Source organism: Neltuma alba, unplaced genomic scaffold, assembly GCF_004799145.2.
Source record: "Neltuma alba isolate B1F8T4 unplaced genomic scaffold, ASM479914v2 tig00006900_pilon, whole genome shotgun sequence".
In the NCBI taxonomy this organism is placed as follows: domain Eukaryota; kingdom Viridiplantae; phylum Streptophyta; class Magnoliopsida; order Fabales; family Fabaceae; genus Neltuma; species Neltuma alba.
Window position 1 is genome coordinate 4,027 of NW_021634614.1, and position 11,235 is coordinate 15,261.

An 11,235-nucleotide genomic window follows, 5' to 3' on the forward strand; every position below is an offset into this window, starting at 1 on the left:
TTTTTATACTGTTCATTTATTATTGTATTATTTTCAAGGAAAAATATCATTGATTGAATCAAATTAAACCATGCAACTATAATAAGGTAAGAAGAAAATTTAACACAAAAAATGGTAGCTGTCCAAAAATTTAAACCATGCAGCCCAGCTCACTCTACGACAAAGCTGGTTTTGTTTTTTATTTGTAGCCATGAGCGCACGCTCTTTGGGCAAGACGAGAAGAAACTAGAGTACATCCTTCCACAGGAAACAGGCATGAAGCATGGAGCCAAAACTCCTCCAAACTCCTGCCTTTGCAAAGCATCCTCCCACCTCAAGTTGTCACATTAGATCAGTAAACACGTCTGTCATCCATTGAATTCAAAATTTTCAATTCACACCCAATGATCTGGCCTCTATTATTAAACAATAACATCGTAGGCAATCACAATCGAACAAAATAATTCCAAAGCAAAGATGAGCAGACGCCCATGGATGCGCTCAAACAGTCTTTTATTTTAGTTTACATAAAAATATTTTTAAAAAAAAAAGTACTTAAATCAAACACCTTCTTAAAAAAAAAAAAAAAAAGCGTGTGGGACAATTGAGGTGGCGATTGATGAGAGATTACAAGCACCGCTGTGGCTGTGTGTCTTAAATTTGTTTGGTAAACAAGCAGAGAGGAACTCACTTCCCGAAACTACAAATAAATTGCGGGAAACAAAGCACCGCACTTCCCCAAACGCCTTCAGAGAAGACCCATTTCTGGATCTCCATCCAGCCACCCCCTCACAACTGGCTCTCCTTGACCCCACACCATGCCTTTTGATTATTAATTGATAATATTGACATTATTAAACTGCATTTACTGACTCCTCTAATAATCATATTTACTAGACCCGACCTCCTCCCATTTGCCGTGGCACCTCGCGCGTGCATGCTTGTTTTCTAACTGTTCAAGTCACAGATTTTTTTTGGCCACGTCCGAATTAACACTGAACAATGTTCTTACTGTTTTTTCCCCCCAGAAAATTACACCCCACTGTTTTATGATATGCTGTCTTCCAATTCAAAATATAAGATAAATTTTATCTATTTATTTTTATCAAATAATTAGTTAAAATCAGTTTAAAATAATAAATATGTAAGGAATGTATTTTCCCCCCTAAATATGCCATTATTAATAAGAAAATAAGCTCAAAAAAAAAAAATAAGAAAATAAGTAAAAGATGTAATAAATAAATTAAAGAGAAAAGAGAATATAAGGGGTAAAATTAAAAAAAAAAAACTCATTAGATACTTAGACAAAAATAAATGTTATTTTACTAAAAAAAGACCAAATCCTTCCAATAAAATTTAACTTTTATATCTTAAACCGGAGGGAGTGATTTTTTTAAACCAAAGCCATAATATCAAAATTTGAAAATGTTTAAATATATATAACATATTGATAAAATATTGGTTCAATCAGATTTTTCAAGTATTTAATAAGATTTCCCTCTAAATTATCTCAATTTACATAACATCACAATAACCCTGTGGCTGAAACTCGAAGCGGTACGCTTACGAAACGCCCCCCATCCCCAACCGACGCTGTCAAGTGTCAAAGGGCCTCAAACCCAAAACAGCTTCCTCATCATTTCCAACGACCCAATGCCCCACACACCATCATTTTCAGTTGGACAAAAGCAAAGTGAGGAACTCATTATTTTAAAACATTAAAACTCACAAGTCCATCAGAAAGAAAGCATCGACTTGATTTGAGATTCCCTCTTTCTCTCTCCCCCTTCAACTTCAATGGTCACATTCCATGATATTACACTACTAGTTCATGTTCGTCCACCTCCCCTCATCTCTACGTCTCTACTTTCTCCCAGTGACATGTGCATCCCTCCTTGTTTTACCTAAGCAAATTCCCTTTCCATTTTTCTTCTTATTTATTATCTGCGGCTTGTTTTCTCTTTCTACAGTGACCGTACCGGCAACATTTATAATAAGAATATGAAAATATTATGTTCTTTTCACCACAGCCATCTGTTGCTGTTGGTTGCCACAGTGATTTGGACTTGAAGGCGCCCATCTTTTCATGTCTATTGATTTTGATAGTTGATATATCACTTGGCTTGTTGATGTCCTCTTTTGACTCCCTCCTTCTCCCTTCCTCTTCCTCTTCCTCTCTCTTCATCTTTGTCAAGCACTGTCTTGAAGCAATCCTCAAGTTTTGAAACTTACCTCACACGCACAGAACAGAGTAAGGCACAGACACAGGAGTTAAAAAAATGGGCTCTCTGGGAACTGAAACTTCAAAGAAAGCAATGTGGCTATATCCAAAAGTTTTGGGGTTTACACCTTCTGAAAGATGGGGGCACTCTGCTTGCTTTTCCGCGGGCGTTGTGTATGTCTTTGGGGTATGATCAAAATCTTTTTCTTTTCAAGTTCCTGGTAGTTAGTTCTAGTTTGTTCTTAGCATACATAGTCATTCTGTGAAATTGCTTCTTGATTACCGGATGTGTGTGGTGCTCCTGAGTAAGTAGTGCTGTCTCTTGACATCTGGAAGTTTTTTTCTTCGTAGAATAGGATGCTCATTTATTTCATAACCTCGCAGTACTATGTTCCCATGTTCTCTGTCATACTGCTATGTTTGGCTAATAATCAAACCACTTTCTTCTCTGCATAGTAGTTTTTTCCCGATTTTTCTTTCGACCTCTGGTTTTTTTTTTTTTTCTGCCAACCAAGTTCAATTTTCTTTCTCTATTTAGTGGGACAAGACATGGTTTCCTAACCTATGGTCTTTCTGCTTTCTTGCAATAGAAATACTCACGTTTACATTCTCCGTTTCTGCTCCCCCTTCACTCGCTTCATGTTTGTCGACCTAACAACCACGCATGTAGGAACTAGGAAGCCAAAAATGCTTCCATGTCGTCCTACTTCCGAATTCATTCCTGGTAATTTGAGCATTTCAATGTTTGTAGCTTAGCTGTCTGTTGTCCCCAGATAAACCGGTTCGTTATGATGCAGATTTATAATTATAATGCTCTCTGTTGTTAAATAGCAGACCTATGATTCCCGTGCATGCACATTTCAGGGGTGTTGCGGAGGGCTTCATTTCAGCGATGTTCTGACTTTGGACCTGAACAACATGACATGGAGCAAACTGGCAACAACCGGGGAAGGGCCTGGTCCTAGAGATAGCCACAGTGCTGTTCTTGTAGGCCATAAAATGATAGTGTTTGGTGGCACAAATGGCTTCAAGAAAGTTAACGACATCCATATCCTAGATCTGGCCACCCTTGAGTGGGTTCGTCCTGAATGTAAAGGGAACCCTCCTTCACCAAGAGAAAGTCACTCTGCTACCCTGTTCGGTGACGAAAGATTAGTGATTTTTGGTGGTAGTGGAGAAGGTGATTCAAACTACCTAAACGATTTGCACATTCTAGATCTTCGAACCATGAGATGGACTTCTCCAGAGGTAAAAGGTGACTTGCCTGTCCCTAGGGACAGCCACACTACTCTCGCAATTGGGAACAAGCTTTTTGTTTATGGAGGAGACTGTGGTGATCAGTATCATGGTAATGTAGATATGCTGGATCTGGATACAATGACTTGGTCAGAGGTACGTATGCTGTTAAATATCTCCCCACCTTGAAAATTAAAGTCGCCTCAACTAGAGGACACTTAACAATAATCCTGGTCCTCTCTGCATTTTAATGACAGTTGACTGTTCAAGGACCTTCCCCTGGTGTAAGGGCAGGGCATGCTGCTGTTAATATTGGAACTAAGGCAAGTTTTGATGATGAATTTTAGTACCACTTTAATTAAATCTGTGTCTTCTCGTCAAATTTAGCTGAGTGTATTCTTCATGGTTCACATGCAGGTCTACATCATTGGAGGGGTTGGAGATAAACATTACTATAATGATGTTTGGGTGTTTGATATCTGCACTTGTTCGTGGACTCAACTTGAAATACGAGGTCAGCAAACCCAAGGGCGGTTTTCCCACACAGCTGTTGTTGCTGACATGGACATCGTAATATATGGAGGGTAGGTTCATTACATCATCTTATCGATCTTCATTTTTTTCTCTGTCTTTCCTTCCTGTTCACTTACTAATACAAATAAACCCTAATTTAATTGGCAGGTGTGGGGAAGATGAACGTCCTCTGGATGAATTGTTAGTGTTGCAGCTGGGAGCAGAGCACCCAAATGGACGTTACAACATCTCTGTGAGCAAAGTTTTTGGAAGCTGTTGGAAGAAGACCTGCTCAGGCGGGGCAGACAGCAACGTGGTACAAAAGTTCACGTGGCTACAAAACAATTTATTAACAGTAGTCTTACTAATTTATGATATACTATGCCTTCCCGAAGGAGCTAACAGTGTCTTTTTAAGCAGAAGACAATGCTCATGGGGAGTAATGTGGAAGGTATAGGAAAGGGAACTTATGATTTCGCCTCAGGGAAAAAGCAGCCTTTCCACTTTGAATCCGGTGGGTTAACACTTAATAGACACCCAGTTAAAGAATACTTGTTTACGCAATCTTTGGTTGACTTTATCAATGTAATTCTGTTCAGATGCTTCCCAACAGAAGAGGAGGAGAATTGTTGCTTCCAAGGTGTGGGACGTTGATTTTGAACAGGAAGAGCATTCTCTTTCCTTGTCCCAGCATTCATCTCCGAGTCAATCCGATCAAGAACTTAACCCTGCCCAAAAACTCACTGCTTCCACCACGGACTCCCAGCGATTCCTTACTTTCAAACAGTTAAACCAAATGCCAGACAATTCCCAACATGACAGTGCTTCCATGAACCCAAAAGTACTGAAGAATTCGAGCCATATGAATGCCCAGGGCTTTTATTATCTAAAACAGCACCACCATGTTTATGATGCAGAGCACATGCCCTTGGTACGAGGGCCCATCCAACACCTGGTACTCACGGGACTCACTATCCCCCCCCCTCTCAGGTTTTTCTTTATCACCTTGTCATTTATTTACTTGTGGAATTTGAATTCTAGATTGGCGCTGAAGTCCGAGGGAGAGTCGACGGGGCCTTTGACTCAGGTTTGCTGATGACGGCCACGGTGAACGGAAAAATTTTCCGCGGAGTGTTGTTTGCACCCGTAAGATTCCAAACTCGGACGATTCGGTCATAGGCTGTATCAGGTTAAGAATTAAGAATTACTAGGGAGTCGAAGTTGGTGGGAATTGACGGGGAAAAATAACATGTGCAGGGAACAGGAACAGTGTCAAGAGGGGTCAGTATGGAAGCGAGCGGTTGGATGAATGGTGCGTGTGGGATGAACTCATCATCAAATCAGAAGGGGGAGAATGTGAGGGGTAGCCAGCGGGGAAGTAGTCGTTGCAGGCCTGAGTTGTGTCAGGCGACTCAACCATTCCCAATGATGAGAGCGAAAGGCGCTTCGTCTTTTTCGTCTTTTTCCAGAGAGGAGAAGATGATGAGGAGCGATCTCAGTGGGTTGGCTCTGACTCTTGGAGGACCTGCCAGTGGCCACCACCATGCCGGATCATGAACTTTTCCCCATTTTGCCACTGATCACCGCTGCTATAATACTATATCCTAAGCTCAGGAGCTGTGAACAAATAATGCCTTTCCATAGAAGACCTGGCGCGTGTGTGTTTTTGGGAATTCCTGCCATGATCGGATCCATCGTGAGTTTGTGTATTAGTCATCTGGTTTTTAGGCTATATCTGTGCCATGATCATAACCATAATGAGTATGTTACCGCCGTGAGCTAGGAACTCGCTCCATGCATGCACACTCTAGTCTTTGAATTCAATCTATAAGAGTAAAAAACGGTTTTGTTGTCAAATTGAAAAGAGTAAATAATTGGGTGAATGTTGCATTCAATTCCTTTGAGGAGAAGTGAGCGGATCCTTATGCTCGAATTGTTTACTCATCCTTACGCTTCCTACGTAAACGAACTAAATTAAATTAATACGAGAGTTGGGACTTGGGAGCTGGCTTTTACATTTAGAAAAGAAAATTGGGAGCCTGAGGGGTTTGGAAGGATAAAAAAGAGAGCGAGAGGTACGGCGGCGATGTGATTAAAAGTAAAAGGAGTGTCAACCAAAACAGTATGGAGCACAAACTGGCAAGACGTAAAGGGAAAAGGGGTTAAAATGTATGGCGCTCTAGGCCTCTAAGTAACATCACATGTGCTCTGTTACTCTCAAGGCAACTGCATTTTCGTGACCCCTGATTACTACTCCGCGGTTCCTTTTTATGAGTTATGAATTCTTGAATGGTTTTATTTTCTTTTTATATAAACTACGCTGAAGAAATTCTTAAAAATAAATATTTATTATCCATGTAATTTGATTTTTTTTATGGGAGAGAACGTATTTGTATTAATGAATAAATAATTATTCCAGTATTGTTATTGTTTCCAACTCAGGAGTATATAAAAATATCTCTTTAAAAAATAATAAATGAAAGAGCAGAGGGGGGGAGACTGGCACAGAGAGAGAGAGAGAGAGAGAGAGAGAGAGAATTCGCCCGTGCATGCCGCGCGACGCTGTCGTGGTGTCTTCTTGTAAATTGGAAATGCAGAGATGAGAGAGAGAGATGTGAGGAGTTGCGTCTGTTGTGTTTTGAATGGACTGATTGATTGATTCATCGTGTGCCTGTTTTTTAATAGATTCAGTGGTTGTGCCTCCTTTATTATATCATTACTCCTCTTTTCTCTCTCTCTGTTTTTTTTTTTTAAAAAAGATAAGTGATGTTGACGGAGAAGAGACACAGCAGACAATCATGTTGACGTGACTGGGGGCCTCCTCCTTGCTCGTGTTGCTCCCGTCATCCCCTTTTCTCTGTTCTGCTTTTTCAAACTTACTTTCTTGTTTTTTTTTGGTCCTCATTATGGGCCTTCCTTCCAGTGCCCTGCCAAGACCTGGCTTTCATTCTATGCTTCGCGTTCTTAGCCCACCTTCATGTTTGGGCTTCAATATTTCCCATTTTTAGGGAGAATATGTTAAGGTGGTGTTTTGTTCACTCCAAAATCACTTTTTCATGCAAGTCTAAACAAAAATTTTTCTCATATACTTATTTTATATACCGTAAAATTACTTTTAGAATTACTATTTGGTTTCCATCCAAACACTTCTTAAATAATTAAATATAATTGCCTTCAATAGTATGATACTTGTTACTTATCCGATTTATGTTAAATTACTTGGGTTGAAAAGCTTGACTAGTTTATGTTCATACTTTTTTAAAATTATATTTTATCTCGGATAAAAAAGAAATTTAATGCGTGCACTTACGTTGTGTTGTCTCAATGGGTAAATGCACACTTGTGTATATTCTGGTGCATGATTTTGCTTGCGTGTTCACACGTGGACGCATTCATATAAATGCAGGCCCATTAACATATGTGCATGTACCCACACGGGCTTGGACTGCACATTAATATGAATATCAACATCTAACACCGTTTATATTGAACACATTACTCGTGAATTCTTAACAGTGTAACTTTTTCTTTTTGATACAAATTAGCAGTGTAACTTTGCTTTCAAAAAATCATGCACCCCTCTTTAAAAAAAAAAAGGAAAGAAAGAAAGAATCTGTACACTTACAGCGCATCATGCCTATAATATACATACACACGTGTGCACGTGGTAGGAGTTGAATGGGAAATCCGTGCATAAAAGGGTCTTGGCTCATGGAAGTTGAGAAACGAGTGTCGAGATATTTTGCGTATCTATTTCACTGTCATTAATTTATCGTCAATGAAAGTTTTATTTTTTCTTGTATTAGGGCGTGGCAATGAGTGTGTAAAATTATATGTAAAATAAAATTATCGGCGTAATATGAATGTTTTTGACTTTACATTTACATTTAAAGTAAGTGTCCATGGTCAGTCCAAAAAAAAAAAAAAGTAAGTGTCCATGGATCCGGAGTCTCGAGAAATTTAGATCTGGAATCTTGAATGGGCTGAGTTCATATATTTCCGTATCTGACGAAACTGGCAATTTGCCTCGTTCCCCTCTACGTACATCTTGGGTGTGGGGAGCTATCAACCGATTTAAGTCAGAAACATACTGATCTATTTGACGACATCTGTTGGAAACTTCTCAAACGGGTGATACTGATCATCTGAATCTACCGAGAGGATTTTGTTTTTAATGTACACGGATGTCTGAATAAAAATCAAATCATGATTTTAAAAATGATTTTATAATATATAAAATAAATATTTAAAAGAGTTTATCTCGATATACAATAAGTGTTTTTAGAAAATACTATGCTGGGAAAAAAGTGTATGACGCTCTACAATATTTGAAATAAAATTATTTTTAATAAAAAGTGTCCGTCTGCAGGAAAAAAAGAGTTACACGTGCTCTTCACCAAAAAAAAAAAAGAGTTACACGTGCTTTTAATGATAAACTTATTAGAGTTACTCGTTCTTTTTACCCTTTCATCTTATATTGCTAATTTTTCTTGCATTTTCCATGCACGGGATGCTCCGATGGCATCGAGCAAGTTCCTGAGTTACTGGGGGAAATCGCCGACCGTCGTACATGATTGCACCCCGCAGCGTATTGCTTGCTGCACTGTCATTTTAAATACGGCCGCGTTTCAGTTAATTATATCTTCAACAATTCTATGTTTGGTGTTTGGGGAGAATTCGTACACAACAAGCGTGGCCACTTTCATAAAAACAGTTTAACTATAATTGCTTCACTCAAGTGATGTGTTGAAGAATACATGCCTCGTGCTGGACTTGTCTCCACAGTCGTCTTCCCTTTCTTTTTCTTTTCTTTTTTTTAAAAAAAATCATTTGACTTCGTTTAATTAAGAGATGGTTTTGCACATTTCCGAGTGATGTTTTTTCATTAAAACCACCACAGGAGGTTGCATTGTTAGTACTACCCCCACTCCTTAATCATATATTCTTAGAGATTATTTGACTTTTATTTTAATTATAAATATAAGATCCTAATTCATTTTATCTATCGCATTTTTTAAAAAATATAGTTTTTATAATAATATTAGTTTAAACTAACACACTTGATTATGATATTTTAAGAAAGATAACACATATTTATTACAAATAACTGATTTAATTTCTTTAATCTACTTAAACTAATCAACTAGTTCTTATATTAAAGACCAGAAGTAATATAAGAGCTGGTTTTACTGTTCATTTGGTTCTAAATTTAAAATTCCAATCTATTTTGTCTCTAATATTTATCTCTTTTTTTCCTAAGTAATCCCCTATATTAGTTGGATATTTTAAAGAGTTACTATCAATTTATAATTGAAACGCACATTACTAATAAGGAAATTTTAGAAAAGACTGTATTTTTTTATTATAAATAGTTGACTTTTTTAATCTTCCAAAATTAGTAAACTAAATTTTATATTAAGAATTGGGATCTAGTATCTATTAATCCTTTTTCAACAACATTGTTTTTTTTTTCCATTAAAAACAAGAAAGAAGAGAAAGATTGTTGGGCACAGAGGTGAATAGAGGGAATTGTGATGATTTTGAAATGTCTGCCCTCAGCAGTGAACTTTCACTTGTTCTCAGCATATTTGGTTATAAGAGTATCGTTAACAGATTTTTGCTCTCTTGAAACAATGATTATGTTGGAACAGACAGCTAAACTACATTGTATTATTTTTTTTTCCCCCTTGAAAGAAAAAAGCAAGGACTAAACTGTTAGTATTTGTTGTACAGAATATTAAAATATCATCTCTCTCCCTGTCTCGAATTTTGCTTCCATAAAAGCTCTCCGGGACCAAGCCTTGTTAGAAAATAAAAGGATGAGTTATGGATGATCAAAAGGGGTGAGGGATGATTGAATCAATTGCGCTACAAAGCACTCAGAGTCAAAAGAAAGAACGAGGTTCTTTGCAATAAAGCGGGGATCACATGGTAATAAAGGGGAAAAGGGAGCTTTCTGTTCCTTGTTCATTACGCTGCAGCTAGATTCATAAGACGCTGGGCCACGTGTTTGGAGAGGTTAGCCTGAGAACTGAAAAATGGCCGACTGGGAGGGAGGGGGGTGATTGTCTAAGTGGGATGGCTGTGCGTCCAGTCATCCCCGCGAGTGCCAAACTCTTTCTCGTCGCTTTCCGCCCCCACCTCTTTTACTTCGTTCGGTTGTTTTCAAACCTCGCCAATCACTTAATTCTTCTTGCATGCTTACTTTAAATATTATAAAATTATTTTTAAAATAACTAAAAAACAATTACTCATTAAGAATCTACGCGATGCCTTGCATCTTCTACATGCAATTATATCATGTCTAGCAACCTACAAATCAATTCATGCTCTAAATTTATAGAGTCTACCTCTTTATTTTTTTCAAAGAAGATTATCAAAAGTGAACCACAGATTTGTAGTTGTTGGTTTGTAATATGTTTTTCTTGGCTCAGATGGGTTTGAAACAAAAAATTCCCTATCAAAGGAATCTTCAATTATAGGATCTTGTTGGAGCAATTACATATGCACGTTATGAATATGACATTTGATTTTAATCACACAAACTAAACAATCATTTCGTATTTTTTAAAGTAATTTTTACAGCTATATAATAGTACTTATTTTACCATTCATATGCCCCTGAATTGAATCAGCTCGTCATTTTTGCATCAATTCTAATTTTAAGCGTGTAAGTGATAAATTTGTATTTTATATTCACTGATGTATATTACTGTTAACAACATAATCAATATTGACATCTTAATCAATATATATTAGTATAATCATCACAAGTATCTACGGAACGTGTAAGAAGTCTTATACTCATAAATGTGGAAAAAAAATTTGACTTATCGATCTCACATAAAAACATACTGCAAGACTACAAGAGTGAAAAGGTTTATATATCTTATAAAAACGTGAAAATTTTTTTTAATATATTTTCCAATAATTCTTCCAATGCCGGAAGAAATATTGCGGATTTGTTTGGGATGACATATAAGCAGCTATCTAATAATAATTTATGAACAATAAGATAAGTATATGAGAGAAGTTTTGTTTTAAATCATGTAAAATGTGCTTGTTCAGTTTTGAAATAATTTTAATATTATTGCCGGTTCTTAATATAGGAGTTAGTTTTACTTTCAATTTAGTTCTAAATATAATACTCAATCTACTTTGTTTATTATATTTATATATTTTTTAAAAATAGCCTTTGTAGTGAATATACATAATTAATAAGGATATTTTAAAAAAAATAACATCTATCTATTATAAATAATTAATTTAATTAAAATTTTTAATCT

General features: G+C 37.0%; 1 protein-coding gene across 1 annotated transcript; it reads left to right on the forward strand.

The window, feature by feature from the left end:
* Positions 1-2,258: 2,258 nt before the first annotated feature.
* Positions 2,259-5,506, forward strand: LOC114751400 (acyl-CoA-binding domain-containing protein 5). Its single transcript, XM_028940073.1, has 9 exons — positions 2,259-2,387; positions 3,065-3,592; positions 3,694-3,759; positions 3,854-4,020; positions 4,118-4,265; positions 4,370-4,463; positions 4,549-4,904; positions 4,991-5,095; positions 5,207-5,506. Exons 1-9 carry the CDS (start codon positions 2,259-2,261, stop codon positions 5,504-5,506), a joined length of 1,893 nt encoding a protein of 630 aa, XP_028795906.1.
* Positions 5,507-11,235: the final 5,729 nt, after the last annotated feature.